Raw genomic sequence first — 23,707 nt, forward strand, 5'->3', positions numbered from 1 at the left:
CCTGACCTTAGCCCCATAGAAAATCTGTGGGGTATTGTGAAAAGGAAGATGCAGAATGCCAAACCCAAAAACGCATAAGAGTTGAAGGCCACTATCAGAGCAACCTGGGCTCTCATAACACCTGAGTAGTGCCAGAAACTCATCGACTCCATGCCACGCCGCATTAACGCAGTAATTGAGGCAAAAGGAGCTCCAACCAAGTATTGAGTATTGTACATGCTCATATTTTTCATTTTCATACTTTTCAGTTGGCCAACATTTCTAAAAATCCCTTTTTTGTTTTAGCCTTAAGTAATATTCTAATTTTGTGACACACGGAATTTTGGATTTTCATTTGTTGCCACTTCAAATCATCAAAATTAAATGAAATAAACATTTGAATGCATCAGTCTGTGTGCAATGAATAAATATAATGTACAAGTTACACCTTTTGAATGCAATTACTGAAATAAATCAAGTTTTTCAAAATATTCTAATTTACTGGCTTTTACCTGTATATATATATGAAATACTTGACTTGGTGAATTCTAGCTGTCAATATACTCCTTCCCTCTTAACCACGCCCCCAACCACGCCCCGCCCCACCCCCGACCACGTCCCCACCTCCCGAAATTGGAGGTCTCAAGGTTGGCAAGTATGCATGCCATAATGTGACAGCTGCAGCATAACATAGAGAGTAGATTCAGCAGAAAATATATATTATAAACAAGCTATTTTTTGTCACTTGAATTGTATTGACCTATTTTTTTTAATTATGTCTACAAACTATAAAATATATTACTACATAAGATATATTTAATACGAGTTTTTAAAGCAAATGAATGATGTTGACGCCGCAGTGCAGTTGCAGTGTTCCTGTTCAACCTGCAGAGGGCGACGGTGGTTTAGCGCTGTAGCTCATTCCTCGGCAAGAGGAAGGAGAAACTTGTGCACTTCCGGTTTAGTGCTGACGCGTCTTTCTTCGTCTTTGCGAGCGACGTGTCAGTCTTCTTGTGTCCAACAGCCGCTCTTTTTCCCTCCGTTATGGCTCCTAAAGTCAGCAGCAAACATCAGTCGGAGGAAGACCTCCTCCTGCAAGACTTTAGTAGGAATCTTTCTGCTAAATCCACCGCGCTTTTCTACGGAAATGCTCTCATCGTTTCTGCCATTCCTATCTGTGAGTATGACTTCTGCTAGCTTGACTATTTGCGACTTGTCGTGCAAAAGTCTTGAAATAACACTAAATAGTGAGAAAGTGCACTGACAACGTGCTAATTATCAGTGTATTGTAATCGTTTTTTCCTCAGTGGGAATTGAAAATAAACATAAAGAAAACTATCGGTTTTATTTTGAAATGAGACACATTTTACTGAAAAATAAAGCGTGTATTTGTGTTGAAAATGAATTACTAGTTCCAAACTACTAGTTGATTTAAATTTTATAAATCAGCAATGTGAATTACCAGGTAATTAAAACTGACCAAAACCGGGTTTTTTTTAAAAATATTCATACAACAGAACCGGAAGTTGATATTTAAAGACGTAATTTGTCTTGAAATAACATTGCTTTAGTGAAAAATAAATAGGGAGAAAGTGCACTGACTACGTGCTAATTATCAGTGTATTTTAATTGTTTCTTCATGAATGGGAATTGAAAATTAACATTAAAAAAAAATATCGGTTCATTAGAATTTTATTTTGAAATGAGAAAGATTTAACTGAAAAATAAAGCGTGTTTTTGTGTTGAAAATGAATAACTAGTTCCGAAAACGGGTTGATTTCAATTTCATAAATCAGCAATGTGAATTATCAGGTAATTAAAACTAAAAAAAAAACTGACCAAAACTGGGCTTTTTAAAAAATATTCATACAAAAGAACCGGAAGTTGATATTTAAAGACATGATTTGTCTTGCAATAACATTGCTTTAGTGAAAAATGAATAGTGAGAAAGTGCACTGACAACGTGCTAATTATCAGTGTATTGTAATCGTTTTTTCGTCAGTGGGATTTGAAAATAAACATAAAGAAAACTATCGGTTTTATTTTGAAATCAGAAACATTTTACTGAAAAATAAAGCGTGTATTTGTGTTGAAAATGAATAACTAGTTCCAAAAACGGGTTGATTTCAATTTTATAAATCAGCAATGTGAATTACCAGGTAATTAAAACTGACCAAAACCGGGTTTTTTACAATATTCATACAACAGAACCGGAAGTTGATATTTAAAGACATAATTTGTCTTGAAATAACATTGCTTTAGTGAAAAATAAATAGTGAGAAACTGCACTGACTGCGTGCTAATTATCAGTGTATTTTAATTGTTTCTTCATGAATGGGAATTGAAAATTAACATTAAAAAAAACTATCGGTTCATTAGAATTTTATTTTGAAATGAGAAAGATTTAACTGAAAGATAAAGCGTGTTTTTGTGTTGAAAATGAATAACTAGTTCCAAAAACGGGTTGATTTCAATTTCATAAATCAGCAATGTGAATTACCAGGTAATTAAAACTAAAAAAACTGACCAAAACCGGGCTTTTAAAAAAATATTCATACAAAAGAACCGGAAGTTGATATTTAAAGACATGATTTGTCTTGCAATAATATTGCTTTAGTGAAAAATAAATAGTGAGAAAGTGCACTGACAACGTGCTAATTATAAGTGTATTTTAATCGTTTTTTCCTCAGTGGGAATTGAAAATAAACAAAGAAAACTATCGGTTTTATTTTGAAATCAGAAACATTTTACTGAAAAATAAAGCGTGTATTTGTGTTGAAAATGAATAACTAGTTCTAAAAACGGGTTGATTTCAATTTTATAAATCAGCAATGTGAATTACCAGGTAATTAAAACTGACCAAAACCGGGTTTTTAAAAAAATATTCATACAACAGAACTGGAAGTTGATATTTAAAGACATAATTTGTCTTGAAATAACATTGCTTTAGTGAAAAATAAATAGTGAGAAAGTGCACTGACTACGTGCTAATTATCAGTGTATTTTAATTGTTTCTTCATGAATGGGAATTGAAAATTAACATTAAAAAAAACTATCGGTTCATTAGAATTTTATTTTGAAATGAGAAAGATTTAACTGAAAAATAAAGCGTGTTTTTGTGTTGAAAATGAATAACTAGTTCCGAAAACGGGTTGATTTCAATTTCATAAATCAGCAATGTGAATTACCAGGTAATTAAAACAAAAAAAAACCTGACCAAAACCGGGCTTTTAAAAAAATATTCATACAAAAGAACCGGAAGTTGATATTTAAAGACATGATTTGTCTTGCAATAATATTGCTTTAGTGAAAAATGAATAGTGAGAAAGTGCACTGACAACGTGCTAATTATCAGTGTATTGTAATCGTTTTTTCGTCAGTGGGAATTGAAAATAAACATAAAGAAAACTATCGGTTTTATTTTGAAATGAGAAACATTTTACTGAAAAATAAAGCGTGTATTTGTGTTGAAAATGAATAACTAGTTCCAAAAACGGGTTGATTTCAATTTTATAAATCAGCAATGTGAATTACCAGGTAATTAAAACTGACCAAAACCGGGTTTTTAAAAATATCCATACAACAGAACCGGAAGTTGATATTTAAAGACATCATTTGTCTTGAAATAACATTGCTTTAGTGAAAAATAAATAGTGAGAAAGTGCACTGACTACGTGCTAATTATCAGTGTATTTTAATTGTTTCTTCATGAATGGGAATTGAAAATTAACATAAAAAAAACTATCGGTTCATTAGAATTTTATTTTGAAATGAGAAAGATTTAACTGAAAGATAAAGCGTGTTTTTGTGTTGAAAATGAATAACTAGTTCCAAAAACGAGTTGATTTCAATTTCATAAATCAGCATTGTGAATTAACAGGTAATTAAAACTAAAAAAAACTGACCAAAACCGGGCTTTTAAAAAAATATTCATACAAAAGAACCGGAAGTTAATATTTAAACACATGATTTGTCTTGCAATAACATTGCTTTAGTGTAAAATAAATAGTGAGAAAGTGCACTGACAACGTGCTAATTATCAGTGTATTGTAATCGTTTTTTCCTCAGTGGGAATTTAAAATAAACAAAGAAAACTATCGGTTTTGTTTTGAAATCAGAAACATTTTACTGAAAAATAAAGCGTGTATTTGTGTTGAAAATGAATAACTAGTTCCAAAAACGGGTTGATTTCAATTTTATAAATCAGCAATGTGATTTACCAGGTAATTAAAACTGACCAAAACCGTTTTTTTTTAAAAATATTCATACAACAGAACCGGAAGTTGAAATAACATTGCTTTAGTGAAAAATAAATAGGGAGAAAGTGCACCCGGAAGTTAATATTTAAAGACATGATTTGTCTTGCAATAATATTACTTTAGTGAAAAATGAATAGTGAGAAAGTGCACTGACAACGTGCTAATTATCAGTGTACTTTAATCGTTTTTTCGTCAGTGGGAATTGAAAATAAACATAAAGAAAACTATCGGTTTTATTTTGAAATCAGAAACATTTTACTGAAAAATAAAGCGTGTATTTGTGTTGAAAATGAATAACTAGTTCCAAAAACGGGTTGATTTCAATTTTATAAATCAGCAATGTGAATTACCAGGTAATTAAAACTGACCAAAACCGGGTTTTTCAAAATATTCATACAACAGAACCGGAAGTTGATATTTAAAGACATAATTTGTCTTGAAATAACATTGCTTTAGTGAAAAATAAATAGTGAGAAAGTGCACTGACTACGTGCTAATTATCAGTGTATTTTAATTGTTTCTTCATGAATGGGAATTGAAAATTAACATTAAAAAAAACTATCGGTTCATTAGAATTTTATTTTGAAATGAGAAAGATTTAACTGAAAAATAAAGCGTGTTTTTGTGTTGAAAATGAATAACTAGTTCCAAAAACGGGTTGATTTCAATTTCATAAATCATCAATTTGAATTAACAGGTAATTAAAACAAAAAAAAACTGACCAAAACCGGGCTTTAAAAAAAATATTCCTACAAAAGAACCGGAAGTTAATATTTAAAGACATGATTTGTCTTGCAATAACATTGCTTTAGTGTAAAATAAATAGTGAGAAAGTGTACTGATAACCTGAAAATTATCAGTGTATTTAAATTGTTGTTTTTATGAATGGGAATTAAAAACAAACATTAAAAAACTATCGGTTCATTTGAATTTTATTTTGAAATGAGAAAAATGTTACTGATAAATAAAGCGTGTATTTGTGTTGAAAATTAATAACTAGTTCCTAAAACAGGTTGATTAAAATTTCATACATCAGCAATGTTAATTACCAGGTAATTATAACAAAAAAAAACTGACCAAAACCAATGTTGTTTTAAAAAAAAAAAAATCATACAACAGAACCGGAAGTTGATATTTAAAGACATAATTTGTCTTGAAAAAAACATCGCTTTAGTGTCCTAAATAGTGAGAATGTGTACTGACAACATTAGTAATGGTTTATGATCAGTGTATGAAACATTTCCATCAATAGGAATTGTAAAACTAACCCCCAAAAAAGCACCCGATAGTTAAAATTTTATTTTGAAATACAAAAAACAAAGCGGGTTTTTTTGTGTTGAAAAGTGAAACTGGTTCTAAAAAAGAGTTTGTTTGTCATTTCATAAAATAAAACATTTAATTACTAGCTAGTATAAACAAAAAATTCCGGAACCGGAAATTGATATTTAAACATAACAAAAGTGTTGAAATAACACCACTTTAGTGTTATAAATGGCGATAAAGTCTACTGACAACTTTAATACGTGCTAATAATCAAAGTATGGATATTTCATTTATGAATGGGAATTGAAAAAACAAAATAAAGTTTAAATGGGCTTTTTAAATAAAGTTGATTTGATTTGATTGGTTAATTAGAATTTTATTTTGAAGTATTAAATTTAAAAACAAAGCTTTTATTTGGGTGTTGACAAGCAATAGCTAGTTCTAAAATAACAGTTTGGAACAGGGTTAACAACTAGTTAGTAGAAACAAAAAAACAACATGATTTTATTAAATTCCAACACCTGAACTGGAAGTTGGTGTTTAAAGCGAGATGTGAATAAGTATGGTGTTATATTATATTGTCTATAAATATATTCATCCATTAATGTCTCTGTGACGCAGCATTGTGGATTATTTTAGTCATTGATCAATGAATGTGATTAAAAACACAATTATTGGGGAAACAAGTTGAAATAAACAAAGATATTTGCCAGTAAATGCACATCATCAACATTGAAACTTTTACTATACAAAATAATCTTAGTTTTTCACTTCCTATTTATGAACACAAGTGAAAGAGTTGGATGTGGTCCATGTTGGATGTGGTCCATGTTGGATGTGGTATATGTTGGATGTGGTCCATGTTGGATGTGGTCCATGTTGGATGTGGTCCATGTTGGATGTGGTCCATGTTGGATGTGGTCCATGTTGGATGTGGTCCATGTTGGATGTGGTATATGTTGGATGTGGTATATGTTGGATGTGGCATATGTTGGATGTGGTCCATGTTGGATGTGGTCCATGTTGATGTGGTATATGTTGGATGTGGTCCATGTTGGATGTGGCCCATGTTGGATGTGGTGTATGTTGGATGTGGGCCATGTTGGATGTGGTATATGTTGGATGTGGTATATGTTGGATGTGGTCCATGTTGGATGTGGTCCATGTTGGATGTGGTGTATGTTGGATGTGGTATATGTTGGATGTGGTGTATGTTGGATGTGGTGTATGTTGGATGTGGTGTATGTTGGATGTGGTCCATGTTGGATGTGGTCCATGTTGGATGTGGTATATGTTGGATGTGGTCCATGTTGGATGTGGTCCATGTTGGATGTGGTATATGTTGGATGTGGTCCATGTTGGATGTGGTGTATGTTGGATGTGGTGTATGTTGGATGTGGTCCATGTTGGATGTGGTATATGTTGGATGTGGTATATGTTGGATATGGTCCATGTTGGATGTGGTGTATGTTGGATGTGGTGTATGTTGGATGTGGTATATGTTGGATGTGGTGTATGTTGGATGTGGTGTATGTTGGATGTGGTGTATGTTGGATGTGGTCCATGTTGGATGTGGTCCATGTTGGATGTGGTATATGTTGGATGTGGTCCATGTTGGATGTGGTCCATGTTGGATGTGGTATATGTTGGATGTGGTCCATGTTGGATGTGGTGTATGTTGGATGTGGTGTATGTTGGATGTGGTCCATGTTGGATGTGGTGTATTTTGGATGTGGTATATGTTGGATGTGGTCCATGTTGGATGTGGTGTATGTTGGATGTGGTCCATGTTGGATGTGGTATATGTTGGATGTGGTATATGTTGGATGTGGTATATGTTGGATGTGGGCCATGTTGGATGTGGTGTATGTTGGATGTGGTATATGTTGGATGTGGTCCATGTTGGATGTGGTCCATGTTAGATGTTGTGTATGTTGGATGTGGTCCATGTTGGATGTGGTATATGTTGGATGTGGTCCATGTTGGATGTGGTGTATGTTGGATGTGGCGTATGTTGGATGTGGTCCATGTTGGATGTGGTCCATGTTGGATGTGGTGTATGTTGGATGTGGTGTATGTTGGATGTGGTCCATGTTGGATGTGGTATATGTTGGATGTGGTCCATGTTGGATGTGGTATATGTTGGATGTGGTCCATGTTCGATGTGGTATATGTTGGATGTGGTATATGTTGGATGTGGTCCATGTTGGATGTGGTATATGTTGGATATGGTCCATGTTGGATGTGGTCCATGTAGGATGTGGTCCATGTTGGATGTGGTCCATGTTGGATGTGGTATATGTTGGATGTGGTCCATGTTGGATGTGGTGTATGTTGGATGTGGTATATGTTGGATGTGGTGTATGTTGGATGTGGTGTATGTTGGATGTGGTCCATGTTGGATGTGGTCCATGTTGGATGTGGTCCATGTTGGATGTGGTATATGTTGGATGTGGTCCATGTTGGATGTGGTCCATGTTGGATGTGGTCCATGTTGGATGTGGTATATGTTGGATGTGGTCCATGTTGGATGTGGTATATGTTGGATGTGGTATATGTTGGATGTGGTCCATGTTGGATGTGGTCCATGTTGGATGTGGTATATGTTGGATGTGGTGTATGTTGGATGTGGTCCATGTTGGATGTGGTGTATGTTGGATGTGGTCTATGTTGGATGTGGTCTGTTGGATGTGGTCTATGTTGGATGTGGTGTATGTTGGATGTGGTCCATGTTGGATGTGGTCGTTGATGGATGTGGTCCATGTTGGATGTGGTCCATGTTGGATGTGGTCGTGGTCGTTGATGGATGTGGTCGTTGATGGATGTGGTCCATGTTGGATGTGGTCGTTGATGGATGTGGTCCATGTTGGATGTGGTCCATGTTGGATGTGGTCGTTGATGGATGTGGTCCATGTTGGATGTGGTCCATGTTGGATGTGGTATATGTTGGATGTGGTCCATGTTGGATGTGGTCCATGTTGGATGTGGTCCATGTTGGATGTGGTCCATGTTGGATGTGGTCCATGTTGGATGTGGTATATGTTGGATGTGGTGTATGTTGGATGTGGTGTATGTTGGATGTGGTGTATGTTGGATGTGGTCCATGTTGGATGTGGTGTATGTTGGATGTGGTGTATGTTGGATGTGGTCCATGTTGGATGTGGTATATGTTGGATGTGGTCCATGTTGGATGTGGTCCATGTTGGATGTGGTCCATGTTGGATGTGGTGTATGTTGGATGTGGTCCATGTTGGATGTGGTCCATGTTGGATGTGGTCCATGTTGGATGTGGTCCATGTTGGATGTGGTCCATGTTGGATGTGGTCCATGTTGGATGTGGTGTATGTTGGATGTGGTCCATGTTGGATGTGGTCCATGTTGGATGTGGTCCATGTTGGATGTGGTCGTTGATGGATGTGGTCCATGTTGGATGTGGTCCATGTTGGATGTGGTCCATGTTGGACGTGGTCGTTGATGGATGTGGTCCATGTTTGATGTGGTCCATGTTGGATGTGGTCGTGGTCGTTGATGGATGTGGTCCATGTTGGATGTGGTCCATGTTGGATGTGGTCGTTGATGGATGTGGTCCATGTTGGATGTGGTCCATGTTGGATGTGGTCCATGTTGGATGTGGTCGTTGATGGATGTGGTCCATGTTGGATGTGGTCCATGTTGGATGTGGTATATGTTGGATGTGGTCCATGTTGGATGTGGTCCATGTTGGATGTGGTCCATGTTGGATGTGGTCCATGTTGGATGTGGTGTATGTTGGATGTGGTCCATGTTGGATGTGGTATATGTTGGATGTGGTGTATGTTGGATGTGGTATATGTTGGATGTGGTCCATGTTTGATGTGGTCCATGTTGGATGTGGTATATGTTGGATATGGTCCATGTTGGATGTGGTCCATGTAGGATGTGGTCCATGTTGGATGTGGTATATGTTGGATGTGGTCCATGTTGGATGTGGTGTATGTTGGATGTGGTATATGTTGGATGTGGTGTATGTTGGATGTGGTGTATGTTGGATGTGGTCCATGTTGGATGTGGTCCATGTTGGATGTGGTGTATGTTGGATGTGGTCCATGTTGGATGTGGTCCATGTTGGATGTGGTCCATGTTGGATGTGGTCGTTGATGGATGTGGTCCATGTTGGATGTGGTCCTTGTTGGATGTGGTCGTTGATGGATGTGGTCCATGTTGGATGTGGTCCATGTTGGATGTGGTCCATGTTGGATGTGGTATATGTTGGATGTGGTCCATGTTGGATGTGGTCCATGTTGGATGTGGTCCATGTTGGATGTGGTGTATGTTGGATGTGGTCCATGTTGGATGTGGTATATGTTGGATGTGGTGTATGTTGGATGTGGTGTATGTTGGATGTGGTGTATGTTGGATGTGGTGTATGTTGGATGTGGTCCATGTTGGATGTGGTGTATGTTGGATGTGGTCCATGTTGGATGTGGTCCATGTTGGATGTGGTCCATGTTGGATGTGGTATATGTTGGATGTGGTCCATGTTGGATGTGGTCCATGTTGGATGTGGTCCATGTTGGATGTGGTGTATGTTGGATGTGGTCCATGTTGGATGTGGTCCATGTTGGATGTGGTCCATGTTGGATGTGGTCCATGTTGGATGTGGTCCATGTTGGATGTGGTCCATGTTGGATGTGGTCGTTGATGGATGTGGTCCATGTTGGATGTGGTCCATGTTGGATGTGGTCCATGTTGGATGTGGTCGTTGATGGATGTGGTCCATGTTGGATGTGGTCCATGTTAGATGTGGTCGTGGTCGTTGATGGATGTGGTCCATGTTGGATGTGGTCCATGTTGGATGTGGTCGTTGATGGATGTGGTCCATGTTGGATGTGGTCCATGTTGGATGTGGTCGTTGATGGATGTGGTCCATGTTGGATGTGGTCCATGTTGGATGTGGTCCATGTTGGATGTGGTATATGTTGGATGTGGTCCATGTTGGATGTGGTCCATGTTGGATGTGGTCCATGTTGGATGTGGTCCATGTTGGATGTGGTATATGTTGGATGTGGTGTATGTTGGATGTGGTGTATGTTGGATGTGGTCCATGTTGGATGTGGTGTATGTTGGATGTGGTCCATGTTGGATGTGGTATATGTTGGATGTGGTCCATGTTGGATGTGGTCCATGTTGGATGTGGTCCATGTTGGATGTGGTGTATGTTGGATGTGGTCCATGTTGGATGTGGTCCATGTTGGATGTGGTCCGTGTTGGATGTGGTCCGTGTTGGATGTGGTCCGTGTTGGATGTGGTCCATGTTGGATGTGGTCCATGTTGGATGTGGTCCATGTTGGATGTGGTCCATGTTGGATGTGGTGTATGTTGGATGTGGTCCATGTTGGATGTGGTCCATGTTGGATGTGGTCCATGTTGGATGTGGTATATGTTGATGTGGTCCATGTTGGATGTGGTATATGTTGGATGTGGTGTATGTTGGATGTGGTCCATGTTGGATGTGGTATATGTTGGATGTGGTCCATGTTGGATGTGGTCCATGTTGGATGTGGTCCATGTTGGATGTGGTCCATGTTGGATGTGGTCCATGTTGGATGTGGTGTATGTTGGATGTGGTGTATGTTGGATGTGGTGTATGTTGGATGTGGTCCATGTTGGATGTGGTATATGTTGGATGTGGTATATGTTGGATGTGGTATATGTTGGATGTGGTCCATGTTGGATGTGGTGTATGTTGGATGTGGTGTATGTTGGATGTGGTCCATGTTGGATGTGGTGTATGTTGGATGTGGTGTATGTTGGATGTGGTCCATGTTGGATGTGGTATATGTTGGATGTGGTATATGTTGGATGTGGTCCATGTTGGATGTGGTCCATGTTGGATGTGGTCCATGTTGGATGTGGTCCATGTTGGATGTGGTTCATGTTGGATGTGGTATATGTTGGATGTGGTCCATGTTGGATGTGGTCCATGTTGGATGTGGTATATGTTGGATGTGGTCCATGTTGGATGTGGTATATGTTGGATGTGGTATATGTTGGATGTGGTGTATGTTGGATGTGGTCCATGTTGGATGTGGTATATGTTGGATGTGGTCCATGTTGGATGTGGTCCATGTTGGATGTGGTCCATGTTGGATGTGGTATATGTTGGATGTGGTATATGTTGGATGTGGTATATGTTGGATGTGGTGTATGTTGGATGTGGTCCGTGTTGGATGTGGTCCATGTTGGATGTGGTCCATGTTGGATGTGGTATATGTTGGATGTGGTCCATATTGGATTTTTAGTATGTTGGGTGTGGTCCATGTTGGATGTGGTGTATGTTGGATGTGGTCCATGTTGGATGTGGTCCATGTTGGATGTGGTCCATGTTGGATGTGGTGTATGTTGGATGTGGTCCATGTTGGATGTGGTCCATGTTGGATGTGGTGTATGTTGGATGTGGTGTATGTTGGATGTGGTCCATGTTGGATGTGGTCCATGTTGGATGTAGTGTATGTTGGATGTGGTCGATGATGGATGTGGTCGATGATGGATGTGGTGTATGTTGGATGTGGTCCATGTTGGATGTGGTCCATGTTGGATGTGGTCGTTGATGGATGTGGTATATGTTGGATGTGGTTGATGATGGATGTGGTCGTTGATGGATGTGGTCCATGTTGGATGTGGTCCATGTTGGATGTGGTCCATGTTAGATGTGGTGGATGTTGGATGTGGTGTATGTTGGATGTGGTGTATGTTGGATGTGGTCGATGATGGATGTGGTCGATGATGGATGTGGTGTATGTTGGATGTGGTCCATGTTGGATGTGGTGTATGTTGGATGTGGTCCATGTTGGATGTGGTCCATGTTGGATGTGGTCCATGTTGGATGTGGTGTATGTTGGATGTGGTCCATGTTGGATGTGGTCCATGTTGGATGTGGTCCATGTTGGATGTGGTGTATGTTGGATGTGGTCCATGTTGGATGTGGTCCATGTTGGATGTGGTGTATGTTGGATGTGGTCGATGATGGATGTGGTCGATGATGGATGTGGTGTATGTTGGATGTGGTCCATGTTGGATGTGGTCCATGTTGGATGTGGTCCATGTTGGATGTGGTGTATGTTGGATGTGGTCCATGTTGGATGTGGTCCATGTTGGATGTGGTGTATGTTGGATGTGGTCGATGATGGATGTGGTCGATGATGGATGTGGTGTATGTTGGATGTGGTCCATGTTGGATGTGGTCCATGTTGGATGTGGTCGTTGATGGATGTGGTCCATGTTGGATGTGGTCCATGTTGGATGTGGTTCATGTTGGATGTGGTATATGTTGGATGTGGTCCATGTTGGATGTGGTCCATGTTGGATGTGGTATATGTTGGATGTGGTCCATGTTGGATGTGGTATATGTTGGATGTGGTATATGTTGGATGTGGTGTATGTTGGATGTGGTCCATGTTGGATGTGGTATATGTTGGATGTGGTCCATGTTGGATGTGGTCCATGTTGGATGTGGTATATGTTGGATGTGGTATATGTTGGATGTGGTATATGTTGGATGTGGTGTATGTTGGATGTGGTCCGTGTTGGATGTGGTCCATGTTGGATGTGGTCCATGTTGGATGTGGTATATGTTGGATGTGGTCCATATTGGATTTTTAGTATGTTGGGTGTGGTCCATGTTGGATGTGGTGTATGTTGGATGTGGTCCATGTTGGATGTGGTCCATGTTGGATGTGGTCCATGTTGGATGTGGTGTATGTTGGATGTGGTCCATGTTGGATGTGGTCCATGTTGGATGTGGTGTATGTTGGATGTGGTGTATGTTGGATGTGGTCCATGTTGGATGTGGTCCATGTTGGATGTGGTGTATGTTGGATGTGGTCGATGATGGATGTGGTCGATGATGGATGTGGTGTATGTTGGATGTGGTCCATGTTGGATGTGGTCCATGTTGGATGTGGTCGTTGATGGATGTGGTATATGTTGGATGTGGTTGATGATGGATGTGGTCGTTGATGGATGTGGTCCATGTTGGATGTGGTCCATGTTGGATGTGGTCCATGTTAGATGTGGTGGATGTTGGATGTGGTGTATGTTGGATGTGGTGTATGTTGGATGTGGTCCATGTTGGATGTGGTATATGTTGGATGTGGTCCATGTTGGATGTGGTCCATGTTGGATGTGGTCCATGTTGGATGTGGTGTATGTTGGATGTGGTCCATGTTGGATGTGGTCCATGTTGGATGTGGTCCGTGTTGGATGTGGTCCGTGTTGGATGTGGTCCGTGTTGGATGTGGTCCATGTTGGATGTGGTCCATGTTGGATGTGGTCCATGTTGGATGTGGTCCATGTTGGATGTGGTGTATGTTGGATGTGGTCCATGTTGGATGTGGTCCATGTTGGATGTGGTCCATGTTGGATGTGGTATATGTTGATGTGGTCCATGTTGGATGTGGTATATGTTGGATGTGGTGTATGTTGGATGTGGTCCATGTTGGATGTGGTATATGTTGGATGTGGTCCATGTTGGATGTGGTCCATGTTGGATGTGGTCCATGTTGGATGTGGTCCATGTTGGATGTGGTCCATGTTGGATGTGGTGTATGTTGGATGTGGTGTATGTTGGATGTGGTGTATGTTGGATGTGGTCCATGTTGGATGTGGTATATGTTGGATGTGGTATATGTTGGATGTGGTATATGTTGGATGTGGTCCATGTTGGATGTGGTGTATGTTGGATGTGGTGTATGTTGGATGTGGTCCATGTTGGATGTGGTGTATGTTGGATGTGGTGTATGTTGGATGTGGTCCATGTTGGATGTGGTATATGTTGGATGTGGTATATGTTGGATGTGGTCCATGTTGGATGTGGTCCATGTTGGATGTGGTCCATGTTGGATGTGGTCCATGTTGGATGTGGTTCATGTTGGATGTGGTATATGTTGGATGTGGTCCATGTTGGATGTGGTCCATGTTGGATGTGGTATATGTTGGATGTGGTCCATGTTGGATGTGGTATATGTTGGATGTGGTATATGTTGGATGTGGTGTATGTTGGATGTGGTCCATGTTGGATGTGGTATATGTTGGATGTGGTCCATGTTGGATGTGGTCCATGTTGGATGTGGTCCATGTTGGATGTGGTATATGTTGGATGTGGTATATGTTGGATGTGGTATATGTTGGATGTGGTGTATGTTGGATGTGGTCCGTGTTGGATGTGGTCCATGTTGGATGTGGTCCATGTTGGATGTGGTATATGTTGGATGTGGTCCATATTGGATTTTTAGTATGTTGGGTGTGGTCCATGTTGGATGTGGTGTATGTTGGATGTGGTCCATGTTGGATGTGGTCCATGTTGGATGTGGTCCATGTTGGATGTGGTGTATGTTGGATGTGGTCCATGTTGGATGTGGTCCATGTTGGATGTGGTGTATGTTGGATGTGGTGTATGTTGGATGTGGTCCATGTTGGATGTGGTCCATGTTGGATGTAGTGTATGTTGGATGTGGTCGATGATGGATGTGGTCGATGATGGATGTGGTGTATGTTGGATGTGGTCCATGTTGGATGTGGTCCATGTTGGATGTGGTCGTTGATGGATGTGGTATATGTTGGATGTGGTTGATGATGGATGTGGTCGTTGATGGATGTGGTCCATGTTGGATGTGGTCCATGTTGGATGTGGTCCATGTTAGATGTGGTGGATGTTGGATGTGGTGTATGTTGGATGTGGTGTATGTTGGATGTGGTCGATGATGGATGTGGTCGATGATGGATGTGGTGTATGTTGGATGTGGTCCATGTTGGATGTGGTGTATGTTGGATGTGGTCCATGTTGGATGTGGTCCATGTTGGATGTGGTCCATGTTGGATGTGGTGTATGTTGGATGTGGTCCATGTTGGATGTGGTCCATGTTGGATGTGGTCCATGTTGGATGTGGTGTATGTTGGATGTGGTCCATGTTGGATGTGGTCCATGTTGGATGTGGTGTATGTTGGATGTGGTCGATGATGGATGTGGTCGATGATGGATGTGGTGTATGTTGGATGTGGTCCATGTTGGATGTGGTCCATGTTGGATGTGGTCCATGTTGGATGTGGTGTATGTTGGATGTGGTCCATGTTGGATGTGGTCCATGTTGGATGTGGTGTATGTTGGATGTGGTCGATGATGGATGTGGTCGATGATGGATGTGGTGTATGTTGGATGTGGTCCATGTTGGATGTGGTCCATGTTGGATGTGGTCGTTGATGGATGTGGTCCATGTTGGATGTGGTCCATGTTGGATGTGGTTCATGTTGGATGTGGTATATGTTGGATGTGGTCCATGTTGGATGTGGTCCATGTTGGATGTGGTATATGTTGGATGTGGTCCATGTTGGATGTGGTATATGTTGGATGTGGTATATGTTGGATGTGGTGTATGTTGGATGTGGTCCATGTTGGATGTGGTATATGTTGGATGTGGTCCATGTTGGATGTGGTCCATGTTGGATGTGGTATATGTTGGATGTGGTATATGTTGGATGTGGTATATGTTGGATGTGGTGTATGTTGGATGTGGTCCGTGTTGGATGTGGTCCATGTTGGATGTGGTCCATGTTGGATGTGGTATATGTTGGATGTGGTCCATATTGGATTTTTAGTATGTTGGGTGTGGTCCATGTTGGATGTGGTGTATGTTGGATGTGGTCCATGTTGGATGTGGTCCATGTTGGATGTGGTCCATGTTGGATGTGGTGTATGTTGGATGTGGTCCATGTTGGATGTGGTCCATGTTGGATGTGGTGTATGTTGGATGTGGTGTATGTTGGATGTGGTCCATGTTGGATGTGGTCCATGTTGGATGTGGTGTATGTTGGATGTGGTCGATGATGGATGTGGTCGATGATGGATGTGGTGTATGTTGGATGTGGTCCATGTTGGATGTGGTCCATGTTGGATGTGGTCGTTGATGGATGTGGTATATGTTGGATGTGGTTGATGATGGATGTGGTCGTTGATGGATGTGGTCCATGTTGGATGTGGTCCATGTTGGATGTGGTCCATGTTAGATGTGGTGGATGTTGGATGTGGTGTATGTTGGATGTGGTGTATGTTGGATGTGGTCCATGTTGGATGTGGTATATGTTGGATGTGGTCCATGTTGGATGTGGTCCATGTTGGATGTGGTCCATGTTGGATGTGGTGTATGTTGGATGTGGTCCATGTTGGATGTGGTCCATGTTGGATGTGGTCCGTGTTGGATGTGGTCCGTGTTGGATGTGGTCCGTGTTGGATGTGGTCCATGTTGGATGTGGTCCATGTTGGATGTGGTCCATGTTGGATGTGGTCCATGTTGGATGTGGTGTATGTTGGATGTGGTCCATGTTGGATGTGGTCCATGTTGGATGTGGTCCATGTTGGATGTGGTATATGTTGATGTGGTCCATGTTGGATGTGGTATATGTTGGATGTGGTGTATGTTGGATGTGGTCCATGTTGGATGTGGTATATGTTGGATGTGGTCCATGTTGGATGTGGTCCATGTTGGATGTGGTCCATGTTGGATGTGGTCCATGTTGGATGTGGTCCATGTTGGATGTGGTGTATGTTGGATGTGGTGTATGTTGGATGTGGTGTATGTTGGATGTGGTCCATGTTGGATGTGGTATATGTTGGATGTGGTATATGTTGGATGTGGTATATGTTGGATGTGGTCCATGTTGGATGTGGTGTATGTTGGATGTGGTGTATGTTGGATGTGGTCCATGTTGGATGTGGTGTATGTTGGATGTGGTGTATGTTGGATGTGGTCCATGTTGGATGTGGTATATGTTGGATGTGGTATATGTTGGATGTGGTCCATGTTGGATGTGGTCCATGTTGGATGTGGTCCATGTTGGATGTGGTCCATGTTGGATGTGGTTCATGTTGGATGTGGTATATGTTGGATGTGGTCCATGTTGGATGTGGTCCATGTTGGATGTGGTATATGTTGGATGTGGTCCATGTTGGATGTGGTATATGTTGGATGTGGTATATGTTGGATGTGGTGTATGTTGGATGTGGTCCATGTTGGATGTGGTATATGTTGGATGTGGTCCATGTTGGATGTGGTCCATGTTGGATGTGGTCCATGTTGGATGTGGTATATGTTGGATGTGGTATATGTTGGATGTGGTATATGTTGGATGTGGTGTATGTTGGATGTGGTCCGTGTTGGATGTGGTCCATGTTGGATGTGGTCCATGTTGGATGTGGTATATGTTGGATGTGGTCCATATTGGATTTTTAGTATGTTGGGTGTGGTCCATGTTGGATGTGGTGTATGTTGGATGTGGTCCATGTTGGATGTGGTCCATGTTGGATGTGGTCCATGTTGGATGTGGTGTATGTTGGATGTGGTCCATGTTGGATGTGGTCCATGTTGGATGTGGTGTATGTTGGATGTGGTGTATGTTGGATGTGGTCCATGTTGGATGTGGTCCATGTTGGATGTAGTGTATGTTGGATGTGGTCGATGATGGATGTGGTCGATGATGGATGTGGTGTATGTTGGATGTGGTCCATGTTGGATGTGGTCCATGTTGGATGTGGTCGTTGATGGATGTGGTATATGTTGGATGTGGTTGATGATGGATGTGGTCGTTGATGGATGTGGTCCATGTTGGATGTGGTCCATGTTGGATGTGGTCCATGTTAGATGTGGTGGATGTTGGATGTGGTGTATGTTGGATGTGGTGTATGTTGGATGTGGTCGATGATGGATGTGGTCGATGATGGATGTGGTGTATGTTGGATGTGGTCCATGTTGGATGTGGTGTATGTTGGATGTGGTCCATGTTGGATGTGGTCCATGTTGGATGTGGTCCATGTTGGATGTGGTGTATGTTGGATGTGGTCCATGTTGGATGTGGTCCATGTTGGATGTGGTCCATGTTGGATGTGGTGTATGTTGGATGTGGTCCATGTTGGATGTGGTCCATGTTGGATGTGGTGTATGTTGGATGTGGTCGATGATGGATGTGGTCGATGATGGATGTGGTGTATGTTGGATGTGGTCCATGTTGGATGTGGTCCATGTTGGATGTGGTCCATGTTGGATGTGGTGTATGTTGGATGTGGTCCATGTTGGATGTGGTCCATGTTGGATGTGGTGTATGTTGGATGTGGTCGATGATGGATGTGGTCGATGATGGATGTGGTGTATGTTGGATGTGGTCCATGTTGGATGTGGTCCATGTTGGATGTGGTCGTTGATGGATGTGGTCCATGTTGGATGTGGTCCATGTTGGATGTGGTTCATGTTGGATGTGGTATATGTTGGATGTGGTCCATGTTGGATGTGGTCCATGTTGGATGTGGTATATGTTGGATGTGGTCCATGTTGGATGTGGTATATGTTGGATGTGGTATATGTTGGATGTGGTGTATGTTGGATGTGGTCCATGTTGGATGTGGTATATGTTGGATGTGGTCCATGTTGGATGTGGTCCATGTTGGATGTGGTATATGTTGGATGTGGTATATGTTGGATGTGGTATATGTTGGATGTGGTGTATGTTGGATGTGGTCCGTGTTGGATGTGGTCCATGTTGGATGTGGTCCATGTTGGATGTGGTATATGTTGGATGTGGTCCATATTGGATTTTTAGTATGTTGGGTGTGGTCCATGTTGGATGTGGTGTATGTTGGATGTGGTCCATGTTGGATGTGGTCCATGTTGGATGTGGTCCATGTTGGATGTGGTGTATGTTGGATGTGGTCCATGTTGGATGTGGTCCATGTTGGATGTGGTGTATGTTGGATGTGGTGTATGTTGGATGTGGTCCATGTTGGATGTGGTCCATGTTGGATGTGGTGTATGTTGGATGTGGTCGATGATGGATGTGGTCGATGATGGATGTGGTGTATGTTGGATGTGGTCCATGTTGGATGTGGTCCATGTTGGATGTGGTCGTTGATGGATGTGGTATATGTTGGATGTGGTTGATGATGGATGTGGTCGTTGATGGATGTGGTCCATGTTGGATGTGGTCCATGTTGGATGTGGTCCATGTTAGATGTGGTGGATGTTGGATGTGGTGTATGTTGGATGTGGTGTATGTTGGATGTGGTCGATGATGGATGTGGTCGATGATGGATGTGGTGTATGTTGGATGTGGTCCATGTTGGATGTGGTGTATGTTGGATGTGGTCCATGTTGGATGTGGTCCATGTTGGATGTGGTCCATGTTGGATGTGGTGTATGTTGGATGTGGTCCATGTTGGATGTGGTCCATGTTGGATGTGGTGTATGTTGGATGTGGTCGATGATGGATGTGGTCGATGATGGATGTGGTGTATGTTGGATGTGGTCCATGTTGGATGTGGTCCATGTTGGATGTGGTCCATGTTGGATGTGGTGTATGTTGGATGTGGTCCATGTTGGATGTGGTCCATGTTGGATGTGGTGTATGTTGGATGTGGTCGATGATGGATGTGGTCGATGATGGATGTGGTGTATGTTGGATGTGGTCCATGTTGGATGTGGTCCATGTTGGATGTGGTCGTTGATGGATGTGGTATATGTTGGATGTGGTTGATGATGGATGTGGTCGTTGATGGATGTGGTCCATGTTGGATGTGGTCCATGTTGGATGTGGTCCATGTTAGATGTGGTGGATGTTGGATGTGGTGTATGTTGGATGTGGTGTATGTTGGATGTGGTATATGTTGGATGTGGTCCATGTTGTATGTGGTTGATGTTGTATGTGTTGTATGCTTGCAGGGCTGTTCTGGAGGATCTGGCACATGGATCTAGTCCAGTCAGCAGTTCTGTACGCCGTCATGACGCTGGTCAGCACCTACTTGGTGGCCTTCGCCTACAAGAACGTCAAGTTTGTCCTCAAACACAAGTAAGAATGTGGTCAGGGAGTGTGTGGCACACTCACTAGCTGTATTGACACTGCACTGCTAGTCTTTTATCTGGCATCAATGCTTCAGTAAGGTTTGGATCTTCACTAGTGAACATTATTATGATTTCCAAGTATAAAAATAATGTTTTAGAGTGTCAAAGATCATAAATTGTTTGGATCTTCTCTACTTCCTGACAAAGTGTTTTTTCTGGAGAATATTTGTGTCATTTTCTACAGTTTTAGTCTCACTGTAGCAACTCACATCCAATATATATAACAAAGAGTACTTGGTAGTATTACTGTCATGGTTCTTGGAGTACTACTAATAATAATAATAAAGGATTAGAGTTATATAGCACTTTTCTAGACCCTGAAAGTGCCTGACAGAAAGTGCGAGTACTAAGTAAGTAAGTGAGTACTAAGTAAGTAAGTAAGTACTAATGTTGTGGTGTTGGTGATCAGAGTGGCACAGAAGCGTGAGGATGCAGTGTCCAAGGAGGTGACCAGGAAGTTATCTGAGGCAGACAATCGCAAAATGTCCCGCAAGGAAAAAGACGAGAGGTAATATTCATTATTATTATTATGATTATTATTGTTATTATTATTATTATTATTATTGTTATTATTATTATTATTATTATTGTTATTATTATTATTATTATTATTGTTGTTATTATCATTGTTGTTATTATTTTAATTATTGTTATTATTATTATATATCATTATTATTATCATTATCATTATTGTTGTTATTATTATTGTCCTGATACAACTTTTTCACTTTCAATACCGCTATTGGAGCCTGTGATACTGATATCTATCTGATCTGATATCAATCATAAATACTTGTAATATTTAATCATACACACTTGTAATATTTAATCATACACACTTGTAATATTTAATCATACATATTGTAATATTTAATCATACATACATGTAATATTTAATCATACACTTGTAATATTTATTCATACATGTAATATTTAATCATACATACTTGTAATATTTAATCATACACACTTGTAATATTTAAAAACTAATTTTAATGACAAGTGCAATATTTTTAATTATTGTTATTATTATTATATATCATTATTATTATTATTATTATCATTATTATTGTTGTTATTATTATTGTCCTGATACAACTTTTTCACTTTCAATACCGCTATTGGAGCCTTTGATACTGATATCTATCTGATCTGATATCAATCATAAATACTTGTAATATTTAATCATACACACTTGTAATATTTAATCATACATACATGTAATATTTAATCATACATACATGTAATATTTAGTCATACACTTGTAATATTTATTCATACATGTAATATTTAGTCATACATACTTGTAATATTTAATCATACACACTTGTAATATTTAATCATACACACTTGTAATATTTAAAAACTAATTTTAATGACAAGTGAAATATTTCCCCCTCAAAATATTATTGTTATTGTTATTGTTATTATTATTATTATTATTGTTATTATTATCATTGTTATTATTTTAATTATTGTTATTATTATTATATATCATTATTATTATTATTATCATTGTTGTTGTTGTTATTATTATAGTCCTGATACAACTTTTTCACTTTCAATACCGCTATTGGAGCCTGTGATACTGATATCTATCTGATCTGATATCAATCATAACTACTTGTAATATTTAATCATACACACTTGTAATATTTATTCATACATACATGTAATATTTAATCATCCACTTGTAATATTTAATCATACATACATGTGATATTTAATCATACACTTGTAATATTTATTCATACATGTAATATTTATTCATACATACATGTAATATTTAATCATACATACTTGTAATATTTAATCATACACACTTGTAATATTTAATCATACACACTTGTAATATTTAAAAACTAATTTTAATGACAAGTGCAATATTTCCCCCTCAAAATATTATTATTATTATTATTGTTATTATTATTATTATTGTTATTATTATCATTATTATTTTAATTATTGTTATTATTATTATTATTATTATATATCATTATTATTATTATTATCATTATTATTGTTGTTATTATTATTGTCCTGATACAACTTTTTCACTTTCAATACCGCTATTGGAGCCTTTGATACTGATATCTATCTGATCTGATATCAATCATAAATACTTGTAATATTTAATCATACACACTTGTAATATTTAATCATACACACTTGTAATATTTAATCATACATACATGTAATATTTAATCATACACTTGTAATATTTAATCATACATATTGTAATATTTAATCATACACACTTGTAATATTTAATCATACACACTTGTAATATTTAATCATACACACTTGTAATATTTAATCATACATACATGTAATATTTAATCATACACACTTGTAATATTTAATCATACATATTGTAATATTTAATCATACATACATGTAATATTTAATCATACATACTTGTAATATTTAATCATACACACTTGTAATATTTAATCATACATACATGTAATATTTAATCATACACACTTGTAATATTTAATCATACATATTGTAATATTTAATCATATCCACTTGTAATATTTAATCATACACACTTGTAATATTTATTAAATACACACTTGTAATATTTAATCATCCACTTGTAATATTTAATCGTCTACTTGTAATATTTAATCATACACACTTGTAATATTTAATCATACATACATGTAATATTTAATCATACATACATGTAATATTTAATCATACATACATGTAATATTTAATCATACACTTGTAATATTTATTCATACATGTAATATTTAATCATACATACTTGTAATATTTAATCATACACACTTGTAATATTTAATCATACACACTTGTAATATTTAATCATACATATTGTAATATTTAATCATACACACTTGTAATATTTAATCATACATACATGTAATATTTAATCATACACACTTGTAATATTTAATCATAGGTACATACATGTAATATTTAATCATATCCACTTGCAATATTTAATCATACACACTTGTAATATTTAATCATCCACTTGTAATATTTAATCATCTACTTGTAATATTTAATCATACATACATGTAATATTTAATCATACATACATGTAATATTTAATCATACATACATGTAATATTTAATCATACACTTGTAATATTTAATCATACACTTGTAATATTTAATCATACATACTTGTAATATTTAATCATACACACTTGTAATATTTAATCATACACACTTGTAATATTTAATCATACACATTTGTAATATTTAATCATACACGGTTGTAATATTTAATCATACACGGTTGTAATATTT

The 23,707-nt window shown here is 38.8% G+C and overlaps 1 protein-coding gene across 2 annotated transcripts in view; it reads left to right on the forward strand.

Annotated features, from left to right (window-relative positions):
• Positions 1–937: 937 nt before the first annotated feature.
• The window catches only part of ssr3 (signal sequence receptor, gamma), a 40,096-nt gene continuing 17,326 nt past the window's right edge, over positions 938–23,707 (forward strand). For both annotated transcript variants that reach the window (XM_061925896.1, XM_061925895.1), the window contains exons 1-3: positions 938–1,156; positions 20,240–20,366; positions 20,829–20,927. In XM_061925896.1, coding sequence (XP_061781880.1) covers positions 1,024–1,156; positions 20,240–20,366; positions 20,829–20,927 — 359 coding nt within the window. In that variant the 5' untranslated portion in view covers positions 938–1,023. The remainder of the gene's footprint in view (positions 1,157–20,239; positions 20,367–20,828; positions 20,928–23,707) is intronic.

This window comes from Nerophis lumbriciformis, linkage group LG30 (assembly GCF_033978685.3).
Source record: "Nerophis lumbriciformis linkage group LG30, RoL_Nlum_v2.1, whole genome shotgun sequence".
NCBI classification, from domain to species: domain Eukaryota; kingdom Metazoa; phylum Chordata; class Actinopteri; order Syngnathiformes; family Syngnathidae; genus Nerophis; species Nerophis lumbriciformis.